Source organism: Fistularia commersonii, chromosome 20, assembly GCF_037954325.1.
Source record: "Fistularia commersonii isolate RoL2024-O1a breed Wild chromosome 20, RoL_Fcom_v1.0, whole genome shotgun sequence".
Lineage (NCBI taxonomy): Eukaryota > Metazoa > Chordata > Actinopteri > Syngnathiformes > Fistulariidae > Fistularia > Fistularia commersonii.
Genome location: NC_141303.1, coordinates 5764295 through 5790885, shown reverse-complemented (window position 1 = coordinate 5790885; position 26591 = coordinate 5764295). Strand labels below are relative to the sequence as shown.

At 39.0% G+C, this 26591-nt stretch overlaps 1 protein-coding gene across 3 annotated transcripts; it reads right to left on the bottom strand.

Annotated features, from left to right (window-relative positions):
* Positions 1 to 544: 544 nt before the first annotated feature.
* LOC147222696 (3',5'-cyclic-AMP phosphodiesterase 7B-like) lies at positions 545 to 26038 on the bottom strand. 3 transcript variants are annotated; one of them, XM_086167409.1, is made up of 14 exons: positions 25951 to 26038; positions 20223 to 20283; positions 15405 to 15739; positions 9424 to 9513; positions 8922 to 9085; positions 8756 to 8819; positions 8289 to 8384; positions 7034 to 7134; positions 5996 to 6127; positions 5796 to 5887; positions 4984 to 5128; positions 4787 to 4883; positions 4519 to 4599; positions 545 to 4406 (listed from the first exon to the last, which is right to left on the bottom strand). In XM_086167409.1, the coding sequence occupies exons 3-14, from the start codon at positions 15715 to 15717 to the stop codon at positions 4189 to 4191; spliced, it is 1593 nt and encodes a 530-aa protein (XP_086023535.1). In that variant the 5' UTR covers positions 15718 to 15739; positions 20223 to 20283; positions 25951 to 26038; the 3' UTR covers positions 545 to 4188. The 3 variants fall into 3 exon arrangements, with proteins under 3 accessions (XP_086023535.1, XP_086023536.1, XP_086023537.1); XM_086167410.1 differs by lacking the exon at positions 15405 to 15739; XM_086167411.1 differs by lacking the exons at positions 15405 to 15739; positions 25951 to 26038 and adding an exon at positions 21867 to 21972.
* Between the last annotated feature and the right edge of the window lie 553 nt (positions 26039 to 26591).

Here is a 26591-nt window from a genome sequence, read left to right as displayed (position 1 = left end):
TTAAGGAAAGTCAATAGTAAGATGTAATATGATTTAAAATAGGTGTCAGATCACTTGATCAAAAACTACACCCTATTTGAATTGCAAATCAGGGTTATGCAAATGAGTCACAGATTGCATCCATTTGATAAAGAATTTCTTTCACCACCATTCCCTTCTCTTCACTTTCTCTTTTTAACACTTTTTAGCTCACATACACATCTGGCTGTTATTAACAAGTGACAAAATCCTAGGTTTGTGACTAACATCTTGTTATTTGTAGTGGAAACTTCGACAAGCAAATTTACTGTGTTTGATTCCAGCTTGTCTTTGCTCTTCTTCCATTAAGGCTTCTATTTGTTTAAGAGCTCAGAGCCCTTGGCAAGGCATACGTCATGTTGATTCAGTTCAACAATTGTATTTATAGTGTAAATAGTAGGAGGCAGAGTCACTCCACACACCATATTAGGGAGTTATTTCCTGGTGTACTTTGCTTCCATCTAGTGTTCCTGTCGTGATCATTTCAAGTGTCAGAAGCCACAGAATCACACAGACAAACACTAAATTATTACATATATCATGTTTAATCCAGACACTTTGTTTATCGTTACTGTTCACAGTGCTGAGAGATGTGTGGCCCTAACAGAAGTAAACAGTCTAACAGCAGATAGACAAGAAGCTGCACTTGGATTGCACTTGCAATATTATCTCATGTTCACAATTAAACTTTTTACATGTTGAGTGATTGACAATTTTTAAAAAAAAATTCCTCACAAGACAATTTTCTCGTGGATCCAAATGTACTGATCCCTGACTTCATGCACAACTATCACAATATCTCTAGTTTGTTTGGTTGTTGCAGACAGTGTCAGTGTTCAACAGTGTCATGTGGTCAAAGAACTCTAGACTGACATTTCAGTGCTAGTCAAACCACCACCGCAATAAACTATTTACGTGTGTTGATATTTTGGGGGAATTCCCTCATTGACTTCTAAAGGTGTCATTTTACACTGATACTCACTTTGGCTGAAGTATCTCATTTCAATTTGTTGATGTTTACATTTTGTCCAATGGAGTAACATAAAAACATATCTCTCAGAGGAAAAAGACTTTCTGGTTTACAGACATACTGATATTTGTGTTCACATTGTCCATTCTCTTCTTTCTTCCTCTCTTTCTCTTCGCTTCTTGTCACATACAAAAAAATATAAACCAGGGTGCTAATAACATCTACCCACTCAGATGAAATATCTTTGGCCAGTTGTAAGTTATTATATATTAATCTGTTGAATCTCATATAATAACCCTCATAGTGCAATGTGTGATGATGAAATTACTCGTATTTGTGCAAGTCAATGAAATCATTATGGCTCGATGGCCTAACTTTAGTGCTGATTCTAAGGTATTTCAACAGAAGGTCAGCGACCATACTTATGTCTATGCTAAGGTATTAGTATGTGAGACCTAAAAAAAAAAATGTTAAGGTTGGTTTTTGGATAACGTTTCAAATTGTTTAGATTTCATGGCTTCGCTCACATGACCCGGGCTAACCCTTAACCCATAGAAGGCTATTTAATACCTGGCCAAGTAATGCCATTGGTGGAATTTCATTACTGAGGACAAACTCAGATAATTTATTTGTTTTTTGTGTGCCAGCCTTGGATATATATATATGTATAGAATTATTGGAAAAAAAAACAACATCGTCTGCGTACGTTTAGATTTTTTCCCCATACGGGTCTGTCTGAGGAGGCTGACCAAGTTGGTAGCTTTACACAGGGCTGGGTCATATTTAAAAAAAAAACCAAAACAATGTATAGTCTCTACAGTACCTCTTAATTGCACCCACTCCCCAAATAAAAGTAAAAACTGTGTGCTTATTGGAAAATCCTGTAAATCAAGTCTTGCTACCATGAAGAGAGGAACCATTTACATGCTGATTTATCAATGTCAAACAAACATACAGAAGGCCACGATGACATAATTCGGCCAGTGAAAAAATCATACGACTTTGGAACATATTAAAAAAAAAAAAAAAAGCCTGCGTAGTTCAGACAGTTTCTACATGTCTACAACTTTTCATACACTTCAAATTGTAGCAATGTTTACAAAGTTACCAACCACTGATAACTTTTATGTAATGAATTTGTAATTTGGCATCGGTTTATTTCATATAAAAATATGAGAATAAAACATGAGAATACTGTATTCTGGCTACATTAGTAAACTACTGGATTTATACGTCCTGAATCATATGAAAAAATGTTGATTTTTAGAAAAAGAGTAGACATATGTGTAATTTCCAGATGTAGGGCAGATTATTCATACTTGAAATGTTACTAAAGGTTTTTAATTTTTTTAAAAATGTTTATTTGATTGCCATAATTATGCTATTATATATATAATTATGCTATTATGTGTATATATATATGTGTGTGTGTGTGTGTGTGCGTATATATATATATATGTATATATATAAAAATGCAGATGTTTAACATATACTCAAGTTTTTGTAAACCATTTATTGGACCTGCGGAGTAAAGTTATAAATAGATTTGAAAAGCTGCTCACTTGATTAAATTAATTATTGGATAAAGATGAGTTGCCCATGAGTTGACAATAAGTAACAAAAGCTATTTTTATATCTTACGAAAATGATTTTATATTACATATTTTCCCGCTTTTGTCTGCACAACCTGAATACATTGTTGTAAACGTAAAGCTAAACCTGGAGAATCGGCCTCGGTAGCACCCTGTACACAGCCTCGACACGTCGAAATAAGACAAATTTATTTGTACAGCTTAGGAACAGAGACATAGAAAAGTACCAGTATTAGCACTGACAAATAATATTTGTTTTTTTATTAACATAATTAATTGGATAGATTTTAAATATATGTCAGTAAAAAATTATGAGATACACTTTTAGGTAACTTACATTTACTTGTCACGCTTGAATCACAATAGGTGTAGCTGATACAGTGCGCCCAGAGCCTGCAGCGTCAACAAAGTGACCGAATACGTGAAAGAAATGTGTCTTTTAGAGGTAAGACAGCAGTGTGGTGATGTATGACGTCACAATGGTACATTAGCACCTCAGAGATTATCACTAAAATCAATACCAGTTCAGATGCCGGTTGAAAGATTACACTTTTAATGTGCTGCTCTCATACGCTGTGTATGGATGTGTGTGTGTGTGTGAGTGTGTCTGTTGAAATATGCTGGTATGGAGTAAAAACAGGCAGAAACAATAGTTTTGTCTAGAAAATTGTAAACCCTTTGGATGTTTGATGCACTCCACAGACAGATCAAACTGCCCTTAAGGCTTTGTTGACAGTGGTGTATTTAAATGAGGCCTTTAAATGAATTTTTCATATATTTTCCAACAACCAGTATTTTCACAATATTCATAACCACTTGAATGCTAAGATTTTGGCATGTAAGATGCTGCAGTTGTGCATCCCGGTACACTTCAAAATGACCACAAATAGATAAAACGGCTGTAATTTGTGTTTGCCACATCACTGAGACACCCCCTGTCTAAAAGTTATCATTTAACGCCATTCTCAATCGGCCGGTCTTACATAAATCATCATGATTTTTTTTTTAAATACCTGTTTAGTGCTTGAGACAAAAATGATTTGTTCAGTGAAAAGTACACGAGCCACTAAAAGCATCCAATAGAAATGCGAGCGGTACAAAAAGAGAAAACGTGAAAAGAGCTTAATATGTATTGTGTAAAAGATTTAAAAAGCATAGTACATAGTATTCATATATTCCTGTAGCTCCTTTGATATATTTAATCTTTTTAGTTAACTTGAAACATCATTTTGGCTTCTCTTTACTCTTTGAGCCTATATCTCCATGAATCCATCCTCAGCCACCAGCCGCAACATTTCGCCTCCATGTCTCACACACCTCACAGGGTTGAATAGCAAGCTGTGCCTTTTTTTCCATTTGGCTTTTTACTTTTATTTACTAAGATTAACCAACTGCTGGCTCGTCAGCCTATCACACCTTTTTCCCTGTAGTTCTCCATCATCCTGCTCCAGCAGAGGGAGATGTTCCTCGGCAAAACAAGGCTCCCATCTGTCACTCCTCTCAGAGGGAGGGCCAAAACATGCTGGAGGATAAATGAGGAGGAGGACATACGCCTCCTCACCTCCATTTATAAGCAAAGCTGAGAGACCTCGAGAAATAAGAAATAGGTTAAGGGATTTCTTCTTCCTCTGTATGCTCTCCTACAGGCTCCAGTTCCTTGGAATGGGGATGCATTTGGGCATCCGATGGCATAGGTGCATAAAGTAAGCGACTCCACTGGGCCTTGTTTTTTCGCAGGTGACTCATCATGGTCTGGCTGAGCAGGCTGGACTCGGTGAACCGCTGCCACTCTTCAAACAGAGGCTCCACAATGTAGGACATGAAACCTAAGATACAGCCTTTTTCAGTTTACACACGTAATTGATGGAAGTGCTAGTTTGTGTGTGTGTTTGTGCATGCGCGAGTGTGTTGCTGTTGCTTCTCAAGCTTAACTCTCACCTATTTGGATGGCTGGGACAGAGTCTGCCTGCTGGTTACACAGCGGACTGACCTCCAAGTCAAACTTCCTCTCAAGGTCACCTGTCAGTGTTTAGGCAAGAGCAAAAATGAGTAAAAATAAAAAAATAAAAAATAAGGAAGTACAACGTGTTTGCATGCACACACAAAATAAAAGGTGAGGACAAAATAAATGATTTAAAAAATTCAGAGCAGTGCTTTTTGATGTATTACACGTGTTTTGACTGAAAAGGAAGGACACTCCACACACCCTGTCTGTAGAATTCCTCACACACCCTCTCACTCCACTGCTTACTGAGGCCCCACACCCGGCACGGGTTACACACATCCGCACACTTAAGAGCAATCTGAAAACAAACAAACAAATTCTAATTAGCTTTTAGTCATAAAAAAAAACAAAGTTCCTGCTTTAATTCTGATACTTCTTAAATAGGGTAGTGTCCTTACCTGCAGGATGAAGTGTCTATGCGAAGCCAATTCAAGATCCAGGTCTTGGTTGTCCAGATGCTCTCTGAAGGTTAATAAAAACTCGTTCTGTCTGCTGATGTCTGTGGCGAGGATCAGTGAGCCGAGCTGCTGTTCGATATCAAGACTGCAGGTGCAGTAGAGAGGAGGATAAGCAGAGGAGAAAGAGAGGCACAGTGAGGCACATTAAGAAAGTGACTAAAAACAGCGCAACAATTGAAAAAAAGAGTGGTACCTTCAAGCATCGATTTCAGTGTTCTTTTTTTTTTTTTTTTTTTTGTCTTAGTAGTTAGAATACCTTCACACTACTGGTTTTAGGGTAATTTCCTCATTAATTTCTCCAGGCACTCCTTCAGAATATTAGAGGATTCTTTGCTACTTTGTAGGTTATTTTGGAAGATTTTAAAGGAGACTTGTTGCTAATTGACCAATGGTACAATTTTAAACACAATAAATAGAATATAGGAAAACACAGGATTGGTATATATCCCACCCAATTAAAGTAGCCCACATTGTCAAAACCAATATATCTGCAAAACAATAGTGTTTGTTAGGGTTAGATAGTAGTTGCAGTAAAAAATGTTGGGAGATCTTGCAGTAAGAGGACATTCAATAAACAGTATACTAATATTTAGCTCAGCCGAGCTTTGGACTACATGCTTCTACCACAGAGCATTAATTGTTACAGGTTATTCTTCAAATGTCCCAACTTAAATCAAATTACGACAAAAATGATTGAAAATGCTGTGTGTGTGTGTGTGTGTGTGTGTGTGTGTGCGCGTGCCTGCTCTTACGTCATTTCAGCGGGTAGGTGGGATAGCAGCCCTGACACTCGCAGCATGCCCACAGTGGATTTCCAGTGGTGACTCTCTAGCACGGACATGTTCTGCACAGAGAGGGGAAAGATGATATATTAATTTGCAGGGAAGTCTCAGTTGTGTAGAAATTTTCACGACAGACCTTGTGTTTAACCTGCAGTGATATGGGCCGGTACCTGATAAAGGGATGCCAAATGGTGTCTGGTCTTGATCAGGAAAGGCTGGTTGACCCCGGGATGATCCACATCGTGGGCAGCTGCGGCCATCAAACCGAGGAACACGTCGAGGGGGCTCAGCTGTGCTGCCAGCTACAACCGAAGACAGCATAAAAAATACACTTATGTGTTGAGCGGAGTCAAAATCTGAGCGCTGTTATTCAACAGAAAGTAGGTACAGTCATGAAAAAATAAAGAACTCTGAACACTCAAATGTAACCTCATAATCATATTTTCAAAATCATATCCAAGGGCTCTGAATATTGAGTAAAAAACAGCCAATCTGGACAGTTACAAAAACAAAATGTCTGATTTTGAGTAGGCTTATGGTTCAATTAATATCCTACAACTTCAAAAGCATACTTTATATACCCCACTTGACCAAACTTTAGGCATTCTATTAAGTATAGCTTGTAAGGTATTTGCAAAAAGTTGAGTATTTTTTAAAGATGAAATATAATGTAATGACACCAGCCTAAAGAGTACATCAAGACATATTGATTTTAATTAGTAACAGACCAGAGAGAGTGGTATTAATTGCTCACAGGAACTAAAGGACAAAATGGTATATTGATCCAAGAAGCAGCTGGTCTGACATTTTGTGTGTGCACTTGTTGTCAGAGAGACATCAGCTTATGTGCTATATTGAATTCAATTTATTAGTCTAAGTGCTTTTAACAAAATAGGTGAATCACAAAGTGCTTTACGGAGCAACAAAGGACACAAAAGCAATTACGGTATTAAGGGAAAGATACAGGGACACTTAATCTGGTCAGAGGGCTGCAGGGATTTCTCCGTGCAGTGGAGGTTGAGTCAAAGAGAGCAGGAATTATCCCTTGGGGAGCGAAGCTGATGGAATATGTCAAAGAGAAGCCTGTGAATCCTTGTTATGCGCACGTGCGAGCGTGTGTGTGTGCGTTCGTGTGTGTGTGTGTGTGTGTGCGTGCGTGCGTGTGTGTGTGTGCGTGTATGCATGTGCATTGTCTGCATGAGATTTACCTTGGGCTCCTTTAGGTAGCAGTACATGGCTTGAGTGACATCTGCAGCGTGCACAGCATTGTGATAAGGATTTTGAGTGTGGTAGTCTTCCTGCACCATGCCTGGAAAACAGTCAAACATCAGTAAAACTTCTTTAAAATATTACCTATCATCTATAAACACTGCTAAAATCAAAAACAGAAAAAGGTCAGGATCTTTTAGCCTCGTCTTCTGCAATAATTTGGATATGAGCCGCTTGGGTTGAGGCTTTTGAGTGTAGTATTTGTAATCAAGCAGGTTTATTTTGACTTAATCACTACTAATTTAGCTTTGTCAGGTGGAGATCTTGACTGAATTCATTTTAGTATTCATTCATCTTTAATATTCAGACAAACATTGGTGGAACTATTTACGAAACTGACCTACATCCACAAAATTAGGTCTGTGGTGATATATTTCATTTTAGTGTTTGGTTAAACAATGAAAGGGTGAAAGGCCAACACTGCAGTTAAAGTTGGCACACCCAGATCTAAGGTAAAGATTTCATCTGACTGTGAGAATTACAGTAAAAGAAGAAAATATTTCAAAACTATTGATTAAAAGTTTAGACTCTATCACTCCACTGCTATGGAATACTCTATTACTCTATTAACTTCCGGTGTGTGCGTGTGCGTGTGTGTGTGTGTGTGTGTGTGTGTGTGTGTGTGTGTGTGTGTGTGTGTGTGCGTGAGTAAAGAGAGAAGGGGAAGTAGACTGAAACTACAGTGCACTCCTTGTTTCCATAACTACAACATGACTATTCCACACTCACAAATTGCTCAATTGTACAAGTTACACTTGTGATAGCAGTGGCTCCACTTAATTCATATCTCCAATAACGCCTGCGGATATTGAGGGGGGACATGAAGCCTTAGTCTGTTTTGCACTGTTTGGCTGGAAAAAAAATTAAAATAAAGTAGTTGTTGTCACTCAGGACTCCTCATTCTCTATTTACAAGTGCACTCTGGGACATCGAATCAAACCCCAGATTTCTTAAGTGTGTTTTTTCCTACGTAGAATAGGCGCTAACTAAAGAACAATAGCTGGTGAGGTATTTAATACTTAAAACACTACCATCCAAGCAGTACCTGTGTGTTAGAGGAAATTAGAGTGCTGATAAAATCAAACTGCTTCAAAAATTCACGCTCATGAGTAATGCTTATGTTAATGCTGAGATCACATGTTAAGAAACTTTCTTTGCAGGACAGCCAACACATCATCAACACTGCATCCTTACCAAGAAACCGGTGCAGTTTGACCATGTCCAGCTGGAAGTGGTGGACAAGCCCATAGACATTGAAGAGGTGGCACATCAGAGTTACAAGGCTATTACCTATTGCAAAACACACAAACAGATAGTCACTGAACTTTCAGATCTGTAAATATGACCGAGACCATTAACACAGACCCTTCCCTGGAAAATGATCCAGAGTCAAACAACTGAATTTGAGAAAAATGTGCTTTGAACACCTGAAAGCTAGACTACACTGCAAGCAAGTGGGAGTTTGATGCATCTGCTTAAATTGTCTGGTTCAGAAACAGATGCGCCTGGAGGAGGACTGACTGTGACTCAGATCAATGTGCTTATCATTTGATGTTGAAACTGAGAGGTTTGGGATCAAAAAAAACAGCACACTGATGGACGACGAGTGGCGAGGGGCTTAAAACGACAGTCGAAATAACAATGCAAAAAACACATCTTACCATTTGTAAGGCGATCATAGAGGAAAATGTCAAAGTTCCAACTGCCTACTCTGGATAGCATATGCTATAATGAAAACAGTTTTTCATGTCAGTATGATTAACAGTCATTATGGAGAGATAGGCATTGCTCGTGCTAGTGTTTGAGTCTGAGTGTCAGCGTCCTCACCACAGCTTGCCCCAGGTAGTCGTCGTCCAGTAGGTGTAAGGACTCGGGGCTGTGGGGCACCAGTCCCCTCAGCAGCCTGGAAGCGTGGCAGTATCTCTGGAAACTGAGCAATCGCTTCACCTTTCTCCTGTTGCCCGACTCTAGCTCCCCCTGCTGGGTACTGGCTGAAAAAAAGCCAGAGAGTTTGTGGGGAAAGTTTCGACGGTTGTCCGGAACAGATAGGCATCTGCTTTCCGTTTTGATTTTTCATGAACTGCCACGCTGCAACGATACAACGTGCTTGGAGAATAAACATGCCCTGTCCTGGATTTCTGACAAGAAGAATTACTGTGCGGATTTGTCCTCCATGAGGCACTAGAAATAGACATGTTTGTGCTAAGAATTTCAAAAATATTAATCTGGATCTATACCAGAGTGTATATATTTTATGATGTTTAATGACAGATGCTATACTAAGAAATATGTTAAGTAGTGCTGTGTGCAAATGAATAAGGAAACTGACTTTTGAGGATATGCAGGTCAATCAGAGGGTAGGAGCCTCTTCTCTCAGCCAGCAGCACTCCAGCATGACCAGAGATCAGTCTCCCATCAGCTACATCACAAGAGACAAACAGGGCACAAACACAAATTTTCAATGTAATCTGTACATCTGACATCTGTACACATTATAAATATTTTTCAGCATGACTTGTATTTTGGGGGTTTTACAGTATTTGACAAACAGACTTCTGTGAGTTTGTGTTTGATTAATTGACACATCTGCTTAAACAAACAAAGAAAAAATAGTCAGTGTATAACACGTTATATTTAGCATAAATTAATACAGAGTTTAGAGAGTTTATGGAAAAGAACTGCAAATAAATAATGATTCCACATGGTCTTAATTTAATTTATTATGTCTCCTAAAACTTCTTTAGGCTTGGAAATCCTTTATCAATCCATGGCTTTTCCTGATTATTTGTGGTCACCTAGATCTTCATAATGAACGTCAATGAATTGCCCCTTCCAGGAAAAAAAAGTACAGAGAGATATAGGTCAGAGTATTTAACACAGAGCAACATAAGGAGAGGTGTCAATGGCTGAATTGTAAGTCCTGGGATGATGGAAGGACAACGGGGCAAAATGTTCTCGGATGCTGTCCGGAGATGTTCAAGATAATGAACCTCATGAAAAGGAGATTCTTAATACAAGTCCCTATGAAACAAGAGGATCTTTGACATAGCTGAATCACCAGGACATCATGCATCTGGTCTGACTTTGCCTGAGGAAAATGGATTTCATGTTGCAGCGCAGCTGTTATGCTTCATGTCGGAACACATCAGATCGCTTCTGCTTGATTTGTTACATACATCCTATCACTTGTTTTCATTGCAGTTTTACACTAATGAGAAGTGGTGTATGTTGGAAAGTGTGAGAATCACAGTTCCATTTCCGAGGATGCTTATTTCTGCTGCGAATAAATGTCATTTTGAAGACACATTTGACAGCTGGTATATGTTTTCAAGAATGACAGAGGACGATTGTATTCTAAGTGTTTGGGTCTCTATTGTATTTAAAGATAATCATAAGGATAGGGCAATATTGTGGCATCTATCCAATTTGATAGATAGATAAAAGGTTTGTCCAACTACAATAAACATTAAGCTGAAAAGAAGACAGACATTTAATATTGCCACACAGACAGGATCAAGTATGATTCTTTATAACATAGTACTTTAATTCGCTCTTGTCTGCAAAAGGAAAGATTTGCCACAATTGCTATCATTACATTATTATGAGATTATCGTTAACTTAGAAACAAAAAGGGGAAGATGAAAACAAAAAGAAATTTCTAGAAGGACATTTGTCCACGTCACCACAGTATTTACATCCCTCATGCAGACTTATTGAAGGGGCCTGAGATGAGCTTTGACTACTAACACTGTTTCACCCCGTAGCAGATGGTAAAGGGTCAAGTGAGGCCACACAAATATTTCCTCATTCAAAACTGATTATATTTGCCTAGTTCTTTTAAAATGCTAAAACTGCGATTATCCGGTTGTGAAATTTGACTTTGTCTGCAAGGCACTGGGTTTTCCAGCACAAACATGTATCTGATAGATTACCGTGTCGGGGGCAGTGGATAGAATATGTATGATTCATCATAAAAAGGGAAACTGATGTGGGACGATTGTTGAAGTGTTGGTACCTTTTAAGTAGTCCAACACCACTTCACTCTCCTCTACCTCCTGCAGGCATTGTCCAGAACTAAATATGTCAAGTGTTATATGGTCCATTAAAACATTTTCATTTTGGCAACCGTGACAATATGTCTACAATATGCCCATTGTTGGAAGTCTGGCCTTTCCTGTTATCACATCATGTTCCCATAAATAGTTCCAAACCTCACCAAAAATCTTTGACTGGCATACTCTTCACATTCACTTCTCACACACGCTCTGCAAGCTTGACTACTGAGGTTGTTATTTTTCAAAGGGTGTTTCCCCTTATGAGAACAGCCTCAAAGTGGCATACCCTGAGGTACTGTGAGACAGTAGGTCTGTTTATGTTTTGAAAAATGTTTTACAACTAGTTGTATTTATTTATTCATGTGTGAATAAAGGCGCCAACAACATCTGCCTTTTTTGTCTTTTTTTCCACTTCGGCCTTGCAATTAAAGGGGTCGTTAAAAGTAATATTTTCCCAAGCAACACTCAGTATGCTGGCGAAAATTCAGTTCTGCATCTGATTAAACGGTGCAATTTACACTCCCCAATCAGCCAAACTAAAGTCCTTGGTCCCAGATGTTGTGAGCTTGCATGAAAATTTACCCTTGAATAAACTAAAAACTATGGGGATGCTGAATAATTTACAGATTGGATGTGAGGAACTGGAGCGTATTATGTCCCTGTGGTTACGAATCCACATCACCTTTGTGGCTCCTTGAGAGATGTTGAGAGCAGATGATTTCATAGTTAATCGCAATGATGTCACTGTAAAGAGATGCGGCTGCAAGATACAGTCCTGCAGGTGTGAGATGCCAGCACGGTACACTCCAGGTGCTTGGTAAATGTGTGTGAGCTATATAAAGCAAGGGACTATATACACTATATGACATATGAAGGCAAAAGTCTTTGTATGTCATATACCAAGACCCAATATATGAACCACTGGAGGTAAATGACTCAGTCTTTTAAAGCATCCTGCTGGCCTAGTTTGTGGAGGAAAAATGAAAAGAAGGGGAATGCCAGTTTCCTTTTTTTTATCCCACATGCTCACAGACAAGAAGAGTAGGAAATACATTATCTGGAAGAAGCACTGGGCTCTCCACCCTGTAACATGCAAACACACACACACACACAAACACATAAACATGCACACACAAAATGTTCTGGCTCTCTTCAATCATCCGAGCTTTCTATTCCAACCTCATCTCATCATCCGTCATTGACTCCCAATCTCTCCTCCATGTCTTCTGGCCACTGTCTCCACATCCCTGACTCCCCCGTTCTGCTACTACCTCTACAACCTCCCCGTCATCCTTCCATTCCTGCCTTTTCAACAACCCTTCACCCCCTCCCATCTCAGCGCCCGCCTCCATCCCTTTTTCTCTTCCTTTAACTCTCCATGTGGTAAATAGGTCATTGTCTCTGCTCCATGCAGAAGTGGGTCATTTAGGATAAAAACAGGAATTAGGTGGAAAGGGTGTTTAAAGACACAACAAAGCACACACATCTCAACATCCATGACAATATCAACACTGAGTGCTTCTTTAAAATAAACATGACAGCGGCTTCCAAAAGCAAAAAGACCACAAATCTCTCGCACCGACAAAAAATGGTGTTCACTCGGATTTGTTGAATTTGTGGGTGTTCATGACACAATTTATGCTGCGGGGCTGTTTTCCTTCTCCGCACTTACGGCCACACATCCAGTCCAAAACAAAACGGTTTAAAATACACAGGACCAGATGAGGTTTTCCACTCCCTGCAGCTGTTGCTTCATCTGGTAGTGAAACACATACAAGTAAACAGTTGCTGTTACATTTTTTTTCTTTTTGTGTGAAATACCATGGGATCATTATAATTTCACACTGAGTAGCCCACATACCGCTCATAGAAGACTGTGATGTGGCGCAGGAATTATGTCAATGTGAACACTGATTGTTACTATATAGAGTGCACTTGCTTAAAGAAAAACCTTACTTAAATTGTGTCAAATTGGATAGACTTGACAAATACTTTGAGTGCAAATGACATTTCAAATTATAATTTTATTTTCAAATAAGATCAAATCATCATATCTTGCGAGTAATTGTAAAAAATAATCATCACTATGTTATTTAAGTAACTACTGACCATAAACAGCCACTGCCCGAACACACTTGAAAAATACTTTGAGTGAAAATGACATTTCAGATCAGAATTTTATTTAAAAAAAAAAATGAAATCATCATATCTTGCGAGCTATTGTAAGTAATAATTGTCACTATATCATCAAAGTAGCTACTGATCATAAACACCCACTGCTGGAAATGTTGTTGTTGCTTCAAATAATCACCCACGCACAATGAAGATGCCTCTGTCTGACAATTTGTGAATTAAAGATAGCAGTGAGCATTTCCCCTTAAATCCCCCAGAATTATATTAAAGGTCTCATAAACATCTTATCAACCTGATATGAATCACAATTTCCCATTCTGAATTTGTTTTGCCTGTGGGTTTAAGGCTTCTCTCACTTGTGTTTTATCTGAAGTGCAACCGAATCCATAAAAACAAAATAAATATACATCGTTTTTGGTCATTTAACTCGACCTTGCAACTGCAAATGCAATAACTCACTATCCATGCCTATATTTTATTCATTGTCACCGTGCTTGACAGGTCAAATATAGGGTAAATAAATTAGGTCAATTCACATGAAAAAGTATGGCTTCCCACCACCTTTGACTTTCCATCATGGTGTCTATCGCATGGTGAGTCGGTACTAAAACAAGGGTAATTCCCTATTGTCTGAGTCATCAATTCATCATACTTCAGTCACTGTACCTGTCATAACTAAATTCAAGCATGAAAATGAAGCTAAAGCTGTCTTGTATTAGCTTGACTAAATGTAAAAACAACCATGTATTAGGATGTTATAAGGATAAGCATTAATATTTGAAGTGCTGACCCCACATTATCCACTATTTGTTGTGTAAAGCTATAATCTCAGGAAGTACATTGAGAAAAAAATAACATTTCTTTTACTTACAGAATATAAACTTCAAGAAGAAACTAAATTTCTTCAGAATTTCATTTGATATAATAGTTTATACACAAAAGTGTTGTGTATTGTGGGTGCAGCTGTGAACTGCAAGTATTTTTTTTTACTGTCCCACGGAATCAAGAGATGGTGTTTCCTGAATGCATTTTTAAGGATGAAGTCTTGAGCTTTTCTTCTGGACATTCAGGAAATTGTGAGCCACACTCCTCCTCCACCAAATCCCATGGTGTCCAACAAACATCCGACATATACACACACACACACACACACACACACACACACACACACACACACACACACACACACACACACACACACACACACACACACACAGAGTTCAGCCTCATTTGATGGGTCTTCATACAGTACTGCTCATTTACACGCATCAAGACAAAGCTCCACACTCTGCATACCTTATATAGGGGAGTGATGTCCTGCACTGTTTGTTATTTTGTAACATGCTGAACAGGGAAGACACAAAAAAGTGGAGATGTTCGTTGCGCAGCTTTGGCAAAGGCTCTAAGCATGGGGTCCAGGGGTGCTCCCTGTATGGGGCATGTGGTGGCCACAGAATGTTTTCAAACATGAAACACTGAACAACTGCTGTTCCTAACATTTTGAAATTGTTCAAAATCCGATGCAAATACTTAAGACTAATTCGATGCAAGGATTTATCCTCAAAAAACATAAAAGAAGACAAAAAAAGCATTTTTTTTTTTACTTTTGAAGCATTTGTTACTTAATTGTCATGGTTACTCTGCATAACCGGATTCACTCTGTAGGCAAGACAGATGATTGATTGCATCATCGTTGTCACCGGTGCAGCTGCAGCTCAGCAGATGGTAACAAAGCTCTATTTAATGGACAAAGCTTTTGCAGCCCAAAATCCGTATTTCACTGTCTATTCATCCTGGTTGTCTGAAACTTGCCTTGACCTGACCATACGGGCGCGGATGATTTTTTTAAAGACGTACGCGCTAACACACAAATCCAGTAACATTTGCGGGAAAAAGAAGTGTCAAAATGATCAATCAATTTTAAATAACTTTCTTAGAAATAGATCTATAGTGAATGAAGACTCACTTTTGAATAGATGTGGTCAATGTCTGATGACATGACATTTCTCGTCTGAAATTCACAATGTTTCAATGACCAATGCAAAATTTAAACAAACACGTAACATGAAATATTTATTTTCAACATGCTTGACTGTATGTGTAAGAATGTAGCATGTTTTACCTTCCAGATGTGCGCTCCTGTCATTCTTCACTTCCTCTATATCCTCCTTCTCTTCCTCCACCCAAGCACTGGCCTGACTTGTCTCAGGCCCCTGTGGTCCCCCCCTGCGCGCCCTCCAGGCTGCCCTCAGCTGCCGCAGGAGAGACGGAAGCTCCAGTGCCAGAGACAAACCCCCACAGGTAACAGGGGTGGTTCTGAGGGGGCCCCAGACTGGCGAGCGTGGAGCTTCATCAGGACAGACCCCACCATCCACCCCAAGATTGGAGTCCTGCAGCCTGAGATCTGGGCCCCAGAGCCCCTCCAGCACTGGCATGACAACCCCACAAAGACACAAACTGATAAAGGACAGGTGGAAAGAAAAGGAAAGATCAAACTAAAGAGGAAAACTTGGGGAACAAAGGGACAAAAGCATGAAGATGATGGAGGAGCAAACAACTGAAGAGGCTCACCGCCAAGAAGCCATAGGTGAGAGGGGACTGACAAAAAAAACAGAAAGAAAGAAAGATGCCAGTCTGAATACAGGACAGAGGGATGAAGACTGCAGAAACAGACAGAATCAGTAGCAGGTCAGACAGATTGAAACAAGAGCTCAGAATAATAAAAAGGCTTAGTAAAAGGCAGGATGTGGAGAAAGGGGATGCCAGAAATAAACAGGGGAGAATGCGTATGTATCCCTGTCTCCCCGAGTCGGCTTCTGATGGTCTGCTCCCTCCTTCTGCCGCATTTTCTCTCCCACTACAGTCTCACTTCTGCCAACCTTGTTGTGGAGTCTAAAAGCCCCTCCTCTCCCTGCTCTGTGCTTGTATACACTCTCTCTCACTCTGCCTATATTCTGCTTGAGACCAACAGGAATTGTACGATTTATGAAGGAACTTTGAGTTCATGGTCCTGTTTCATGGTCTGGTTGGGGTGAACAGGAACACTCAGAAGAGCTCTGAGTCTCCCTTTCCGAGTGCTAATTTCTATAACAAACCCTGGTGTCAGACAGCAGTGTCAATAGGTTGGGTAACTACTTATAATGATTATTTTTTATATCATCCATTATTTTGATTCGATTAGTTTTGTATTGACTGATTTTCCCAATAAAAGCTGAAGTAGCAAAACCAGACTAATAAACTTCTTGAGCTTGAAGGTAAAATGAGGTGGATGTTGTGAGTCACCCTTCATTAAGGCTTCACGGGCAGAGCAACACTTCAATGGGTTTGTCTGATTTATTTGTTCTGAATTCTCCTATCCAGGTGACTGGCCAGCCGTGGGCTGATACACAACTCAAACGACTGACATGAAGGAAGGTGAGCAGATGAAAAAAAAACAAATACACAAACAAACAAAAAAAAACCCATTTATATATATATATATATAAATATATATCAATGATGACTAAAACCTGTAAGACATATATTTAGAAAATTAAGCATTATAGTGTTTGTGAACAGAACTAGACAGACCATTCATTCAGGACAGGAGTCACAGTGGCACTCTTTGATATCTCATCCTGATTTAAAAATGACAGCACAAAAGGTAAAATAAATCAATCAATCAATACAAAAATGTGATAAAATTAATCACATGTAAACAGTGCAGTAAAGTGTGAAAAATAGGAATTGGTGTTAATAGCTCGTTTTTGTGGAGGATGTGGTGTTACAATCATTTCAATTTCTTTTTTTTTTTTACACAAATGTTCCACTTGGAGGCTGTCACATGGAGAAAAACCTACGAGACGCACGCACACACACACACACACACACACACACACACACACACACACACACACACACACACACACACACACACACACACACACACACACACACACACACACAACAAGGCACAGATAGGCACACAGCCTTGAACATTGCATATCAGGCGCGAAAAGTTGATTGCAAAAAAAAAATCATGAGACAAAAACGTTAAGATAATGCACAGTGGCTGTGAGAAACTGCGAAGAAGGCGGTGAGACAAAGGCTTGGTGCTTTCATGAAAACGTTGTACAGCTATGTAAAGCATGCAACACTTTTACAATGAGTGTCTTACAATATTTGTTTATTCTATGAGGAGGGAGGAAGCATGTGGCCTACTTAGTGCTCAAAAGTGGCAGATCAACTACATCCCAATACTTAAGTTATTCAGAGTCAAAAATAGAGCATAGGTTATCTCAAATTCCTACATTATTGCTGATGACATTGACTCATTTTAATCGTATATGAGGCAGGTCAAGTTTTTTTTTGCATGAAACTACAGATTAACTTTTGTATGATTGCAGCTTGTCATGCTCGATCATTTAAATCGTAAATGATCTCAACTTATATACTACTTGAACACCTAGCTGTTTCAAAGCGCTTGAAACTCGATAGCATTCACACACACGCGCTCACACACTGATGGCAGCAGAGCTGTCATGCAAGACGCTAACCAGGCCGTTGGGATTGATAGAGCATTCAGTGTCTTTCCCGAGGACACTTCAGCACGCGGACAGGAGGAGCCGGGAATCAAACCGCCAACTTTGCAATTTGGAGGGATGCCCGCTTTACCAACTGGGCCAGCAAAGTGGCCAAAGAGAAAAGTTAATTCATATTTGAATAAATATTTCAATTATTTTAAAGCTTTTATAAGGATTAACGCTAATGAAAGATGACTTTCATTCTTACTCCTTTTTAAAAGATATGTTGGATTCAGCATTTTCTGTTTAGTCATCCCCCCCCTCCTGTCATCAAGCCAAACTGCATCCAGACAGTGGACGCTGTGTTCGTCATTCATCGCAAATTTCCCGGGTTGAGGCCGGTTCTTTAAGTGAGTAACCTCCAATGTTCCACGCTGCTTTGCCTTGAAAAAATACATTAAGGCCAGTTTGACAGGATGTAGGCACAAGGCTGAATACATTTACTTGACATGAGCAAGATTAAGTTGGTTAGACTTGATAAATTTTCAGATAACTGCCAGGCAGACAGATTATAAGAAAAAAGAAATACTGCAAGACGCAGCAAAGAAAAAGAATGCATTTGCTGCAACTTTGCCAAGAAAAAACAAAACTGAAGAAGTGAGTTGAATTCTTCAGAAAATAATTTCCATAACAATTACAACATGTTTAACATCAGCATTCAAGACCAATATGATGAAGACTGATAGGTTTATTCAACATGTAATAGACTTGATCCAAGTGTGTATCACAGTACACAAAGTTCTCAAAAGGGGCCTTTTGTGAAATTTTTCTTTTCCAAAATCGTCCAATCGTACAAAAAAAGTCTAGTGGCAGTTTCTGGAATTGTTTGTTAATAACATTCAGTAATTAACTGAATATCATAACTATTTTCTCAGTCAATTGCTGGGGACCCACATATTGAACAATGCTACTTCAGCTGTGAGAATGATAGCAACTAGATGACGGATAAAATACGGTAAAACTTTATTCGTCCCGAAAGAAATTCTTGTGCCAAATGGCTCCAAAATTGAAAAGCAAAGAGTAATATTGCACATTGCATAAAAACCTGACTTTCCATGATATAATAAAGAAATATATTGCACATGATATTGGTTTTACTATAGTCCATGGTACTGATGGTGATTTCCTTCCTGCTGAAAGGGGCAGAGATACATAGTTTGATGGGCACAGTAGAAAGGACCTCCTGTGGTGTTCTGTGGTGCAAAAAGTGTACACAAAAGTGTAGATTGCAAGTATGCATCCCTTCCAGCAGTAAAATCAACTGCTGCACTGTCATCTACCATTCATAATTTGAGCACACTGAGGAAATGGCAAATCCCAGTACTAACAATTGGCAATACTAATGGATATAACAATGAACAATACTAAAATGATATATAAATAGGCCCACAAAAGGTAAATACTTAAAAGAGCTGTTTTTTTTTTTTTTTACAAAGGTTACGGTAATAAAAATTATGAACTGAATAAGAGACACAAGCTACATAGAATCCAAGAGATAACTTGACTCTAAGACTATAAGAAGAGGACACTTGACAGAAGCCAAGAAGCAGTGATACTTGAATATAATTTGAGGGACAAAGATAGCAGAGAGATGACAAGGTCAACTAGAGTCTTGATGAGTAAACTTGGGAGTCAGACAGTGGATCGCTTACTCCGAATGATCCACGTCTACTTCTCACAAACACCAAACTCATGCGTACGCACTCCCTCTCGCGGCTCTATGAGTGTGTGAGTGAGAAAGTCTAATTCCTCCATTCTTTTTCATGATTCTACTTGTCACATTTCCTGGCAGGTTGCTGTCGAGAAGTGGGTCAGCCAGAGAAAGAAATGGCTAGTGTAAAGCAAACAGTGGCAAGAGTTTGTGTTTATGCATGACCACACATGCAAGTCTGCAAATGCGTGCATGCGTGCACAATAACTTACACTCCATATTATGAGATTAGGGGTTAATTCACATTATTACAACACTAAGAACACAACATTGAGCAGTTTTGGGAAACATCTGAATAATGTTTAATTCAGCGTTGGACGTAATTCAAGAACTGATAAATCATACAATAAATCAAGACATATTACTGTCTACTGTTCGGCCACTAAATGAGAATCCCTCTAGTAAATTGCTGTATTTCCAGAAATTACCATTCTCTTGCCTTACTTGTGCTCAGCCATTTTGAATGTTGAGATTTATATACTGATTTGTCTTAAGACTATCCAGAGCAGATCCAATACAGAGATAGTAGAAATATGCTTGTGACAAACCTGCTAAATGTAGCAGGTTAAGGTTAGTGAAATCCTGACATTCTAAATATGAGTAGACTTTCTGCAATGGCAGTTTTTATTGGGCAATATGACGAAATTTTTGATTGAATTATTCTTACCCAGTAAATGAACTTGTGTGGGGTTCTGCTCCAAGTTCTTGAACTTGACTGCTCCGCACATCTGTGAAAGAGAGAGAATGAAAAGCTTCAAAAATAATTATAAACTTTGCTAAAAGTCATTCACCATGAGAAATACTCAAAGATGCAGCAACATTTCTCTGACAGGCAGTTTTAACACAAACATTCAAGACATCCAACACGTGTTCTTTTTCTAGACTTTAAAAAGGGTTAATTATAACATGAAATAGTATAAAGAAAGATGTTGTAGGGACATCATTATTGAATGATGTCTAGGTAAAAGCAGAATGCTTCAGTTCTTCAATTTATAGCTTTAACTAACAACCTAATCAGAGCTTTGTGTTTTGCCCAATGAACATTTGACAAAACCTCTAACCCTCTGTCTAAGACAAGCACTTTGTCCATTTGTTAGCATTTTAAATAGCAATAATACACTCCTCTTCTTTCATGTTATTATTTATGATTTCTGTATATATTTCACTGCCTCACCTTTGGTTTTACAGCAAACTCCTAATCATGATATTGATAATTTAACCTTATGATTCTTTATTCTAGCATGTGTCAGTGTGTAGGCTCAGCAACAGTGCCACCTGATGTTCTTGTAGTGCAGTAATGTGCGTACTGGACAACGCTGAGAAAGTGGGTCACACTGCATACTGGCATTAACTGGCAATGAATTGTACTAAAATCACATGCTTCCACATGGCTTGCGGTTATCATGGTCTCTATAAAGCTGTGTTTGTTTTAGGTCATCGTTGTTTCATCATACACTGCACACATAGATACAACTCACAGGCTGTATTCATGCTATTCCTTAAAATCGTGTGACTTGAGTACAAAAATTGCATTATTGCTGGAAGTTGTTTTTTTTTTCTTAGAGGGAGTTTTAATAATTGATTTGTGCTATTTTCCTATTTGAGAACAATGGACAAGGTTTGACATCCTGCAGTTAAGCAATCAAGTCTATAAACCATTGTTTTGATTCTTATGTTTGTTTGCTTATTTTTAATAAACAATAATGCTGATTTTGTGCATCTACTTTACAATTTCTTGTGATTAAAATGAATGCAAATCACATCTGCTTTTCCTCAGAAGTTTGGTTCTGGTAATTCAGTGATACACCCAGACCTTGGACTGGGACTCCTGAGCCCTGATACTAACCAGTGGATAAATTTCAGGCAGACTTCTTTAGTTACTCATTATAACAGCCCTACTGAAATATTGGCTTTTAGCAGGGCAGATGAATGCAAGAATGGCCAATCCTTTCGTCCATTGCATCTCACTGCAAAGCAACTGAGGTTGATCAACATTTCTCCGTCCCCAATAATGCAGTGCTGCTTTACTTGAGGGGTCTTTGGGTTTTCCCAGGTCAGTCAAGAGTTTTAATCCTCTGGTGTGTTCTCTGTGACAAGTCTGGGACACCTTTGAGAAGAGGCCTGAACCACCTCATCTGACACCTTTCGATGCACAGCAACAGAAGCAATACAATAGGTTCTCTGCAGATATCTGAGCTCTGCAGCCTATCTCTCGGTCTAAATCCTGGCACCCATGGAGTAAACCCATTTCAACTGCTTTTTACCTTTGACCAAATTTTCTGTCACAATTGAATGTAAGTGACTGACCTACCTTTGTTATGCGTGCTTCATTTTACTCGACGAGTATGACAACAAGACACTTGAACTCTTTCACTGGGGGCAGCAAGTCTCCTTCAACTCAGAGAGAGCATCACGCCATATCCAAACAGAGAGCCATAGACTCTGACTGGGAGGTGCTGACTCTCATCTAAGCTGCTCCACATTCAACAGCAAACTGCATGAGGTTACATTACATTACATTACATTACAGTCATTTGGCAGACGCTTTTATCCAAAGCAACTTAAAAAAAAGGTTCGGCTGGAGGTCATATTTTGACAGGGCAAAAAACAAAGGAAGCACCCCCAAAAAAAATGGAGGCAACTCTGAGGTCAGTGTAGAACACTGTCCTACCCGTAGCTACCTGCAGTGAACTTGACAATAATGATCATGAATGGAATCTATAGGAACATGCAGTTCGGACAGAGTTCAATACCCACTGAGGGTGAATTCAAAATCATTATTTGAAAACGCTTATATATACATGCAATTTGCACACCAGCCCAACAGGTTCACCTCAGCATCACAGCTGCCATCCTCCACTACTCCCTCTCCCACCTAGAAAACAAAGACTCCTACATCAGGATGCTCATTGTGGACTACAGCTCCGTATTCAACACGGTCATACCCCACAAACTCACAAACAAAATGTCCACCCTTGGCCTGTGCCCCACCTTAAGTGACTGGCTGCCGCACTTCCTGACTGGCAGACCCCAGTCTGCCCCATCTTCTACACCCAGTTCCCCCGCAAATATGTCGCCTCCCATGTCAACACAGACAAGAAACAATGAGATGATAGTGGACACAAGGAGGGAGAGAAGATCTCATCAACCACTGTTCCTCCAAGGTCTTGAGGTTGAGCAGCTTTAAATACCTGGGTTTCCACATAAACGAGGATCTCAACCTCACCTGGATCTCACTTTAAATGCAGTACTGCACATGAAACGACTACCATTTAAACCGTGCTCATCGTTGCACCTGCTCTTTGTGAGTTGCACACCAAGCTGCACTCAATGTTTACTTTGCACTGCCAACACAGTTCATATTTATGATAATGTTAACACTACCTACTTATTGTCAATACAAATACAAATCCACAGTGGACAGCAAAGCAAGAATTTCATTGTACAGGGGAAACATGTTTTCACACTGTATATATGACAAGAAACACTTTGAATCCATAATTTTGAATATGGCTCCTCACAAGAACATTGGTACTGGTACACCCATAACACCCCCAACACCACTACCCTGAGGGCCACAAAACACGTGCAGGCCGGATAAGCATACAACCACAAACAGCCTGGCTTGGTGAAAAGCTAGCCCACTGCTCAATAACTAGGACAGATCTGACATTACCCCTCCAAATCATCTGGAGCCTCCTAGTACTCCAGAAAAATAAAAATTCTCCGGAGTGCTGACATCACCTCTCCACGATGCTCTAGCATAGAAACAGGAACTACCATCAAAGTCTTACAGTCAATAGGTACTGCCTGCAATAGTTATGCACCATGCACATCAGCTTATGAAGTACCTTGGGGTCCAACACCAGGGACCTTTCAACATTTGACAAGTCCATGATAAAAGTTCAACCGATGTCCTGCCCTGCAATAAAAAGTCTGTTCTGAATCCTGCATCTCCTTCATGTGTTACCAGGTATTTATCACAACCTGTTCAATGGTACCTGAAAGTCCTGCTCCTGGACACCTACAAACCTGGCTTTTGCAGCCAACAGGACTTCCACCCTTTTGATCTCTTGATAGTCATCTCCAGTTTCAACAGACCCCTGTGTCAACCAAGTCCAAAAGGTCTCCAAATTCTACTTGACAGTGTCCCTTTCAGTTTGTCATCAGACCACTGCCACAAAAGCAGAGATTGTATCACATACTGTAGAACCAGTGTCTTATATTCAATTTCAATTTGGTGTTTTGGATTTTGGAGACGGTTTGCAGGACACAACCACTGCCAAGCAGCAGCACAAATAGTTAGAAAATAGAATTAGAAAGTTAGAAAAAACTCCTGCAACATATAGACCTGAATTACACCATTTGGTTTTCCTAACAAAAACAGGTGCCAAGGACACTGAAAAGAACTTGATTTACTAAAAGCAAACACCATGGTACCACAGACCTGACCATGTCCTGCAAAATAAGTAAATCATTTTTCATTCAAATATTCATTCCTCTGCTTGTACCACAGTCAATCACTAAAAATACTTGTGGGCCATTAGGACGGAGGGTAAGCTGAAAGCTCAATCCATCATGTAATTCTTCCGGACCTTGCTGTTTACTAAGCTGCTGGCTATCTATTGCAAATAAAACCCTTGAATACTCACTTTTACATATAATTACAATGTACAATCACAACTCCATAAATTCCAATGACAATTCAACATTGAGCATAATGCCCATTGGAAGCTCAGAAGACTTCATCAAGTATTAAATGCATATCTTTGAATTTCTATACTGAAGTTTCAGGTGGCAGTTGATGCAGAACCTCATTTTATTCCTACATTTACAGAACAATGTCAGAACTTGTGAAAGTAAAAACAGGAATGTACTGTGCATCCCCAAATATCTAACTGAATTAGTTGAATTACTTATGTTAACAGTGATTGACAAAATGTGCTCTTTTCTGTAATTTCACCGAGAAAATGAAATATGAATGTGTTTACAGTATAACAAGTTAGTGAATAACATAACAGCTACGTCATCGCATTATTGAAAGCACATAGCCTTAAAAGATAAAGATGAATGGTGTTCAAAATCTGGAGCAAAGTAGTCATGAGTGTACACTGAGTAGGAGGATTAACATCTAAATAAGAACATTGCTGTTTATTGCCTGACAGGAAATGGGTGGATGGAGATGAACCAGAGGCAATGACGGTTTGCTCATCCAGCCCACGTGGTTATTCCATGCTTACAGGATGCTCACCGACAATTTTTTCCAGAAAATCTAGCTACGGGGTCACATTATTATTCATCGCAAACAGGGTGGCTAGTTCTGTCACTCTAATACCTTTTACATTGGAGCATGTGTAATATTCAGATACAGTGCAGTCAAAAATCTATGCACAAATGTTCCCTGCAATAACACTCACTGAATACATACAGCGTAAATTAAGGAATAAGTGCTGAGGAAAGATGGGATGCTGGACAGAACCAAATAAAACAGATTCAAAGAAATCATGCAGTTTCAGGGCATATTTAGGGATTAATATCAAACAGTAGATATGGATATTCCTTCGTTTGAGGATATCATTAACTAAATAAAACCTAGTCTTCCAAGTCATTAAGACAATATCTTCGCAACATGGAATTTTTATAATCTTAATTTTAGTTCATTTCATAACCGGTGATTGAGTTTGATGTCTGACTTGAAATAACAAAATCAACCTGATTTTTTTGACTTAAATGTTATGTCTTAAGAATATCCAATTAATAGTTCTGTGTTAAATCCATGTGCAAAAACAAATGGGTTTTTCCAACAGTGTTCTGTAGAAATTAGCTGTTGTACAAAAACAAGGTCATTGCTACGAAACATTTATGATGAATAAAATACTAATAAAGCATTTTACGTGATGATTTTTTTTACTATTACTTATTTTATTGACTGCTTTAGTAAGATACTAACATCATTGTTTATTTTTATTTATTACATCAGCCAACATAAAATCACAACATCTGAAAAGGACTGTGTCTGTCTGTTTACACTAAATTTTGATGACAATAATTATGTTGTGTTGTGTGGTACTCTGACAAAACAATAAGAACTTATAATTAATAACTCATCTTATATCACTGTTATTTTAAAGATTTATATTTGAGAACTGTATTTACAGGACAGCTTCACAAACTCTAACATGCACGAATGACAATAAAAAAGTCTCCTGACATTCTTGTTTTTCTCTTGGAAAAACAAAATAAAATTATTTATGTACTGAAGAATAAGAAAAATGGTAAACAAAACCCTATACAGACCCTTTTAAGAGTGCAACTAGGCTGAAGTTTAGCTCGAAAGTGTGTTTGTGGAAGCCGGTGTGTGTGTTGTTTGAAATCCATAAAGTCCTTCTACGTACCTCGACCATTAAACAGGACATTTAAGCATCATAGCGTTTCAAAGGTGAATGCGACAGGATAATTACACGGGACGCCGGTAACTGTGTCCGAACCGACATCTAAATTTAATATATATTTGTATATATATTTATATTTAAAAAAAAACTATCTTAACTTCAACCTCGTCTACCAGGGAGAGCGAGGCGCAGGTGAAGCAGCCGGACGAAACGGCTAGCTGCAGGGGGAGGGGGCGGGGCGAGTGGGAAGATGGCATGAGGGACGGACCAATCCGCGTCGAGATTCTCTCTGAGCTCACGCGCTTTGACGTGATTGGCGGCCTTGACTGGAGTAAAAGTTTAAAAGGATCCGTGACGAGACAGACGCGCCCAGAGTCCGGTCATGTAACTCCCTTCACGCAGATACATGCAAGTGTCATCCCAATAAAATGGGAGAAAACTTGACCTAGTATTTCGACCTATCAACCCCTAAAATTAAATACGTTAATGAACCACGTGTTAACACCGTTGCATGCAGAAAAAACAACAATGAATAAAAATGTAAGCATTAAGTACATCCGAATGATCTGGATTACTATTTCAGGATAGTTGATGTAAATTCCTCCATTAAATGGCTTTTCCCTTTTTCATTTTATTTTTTATTT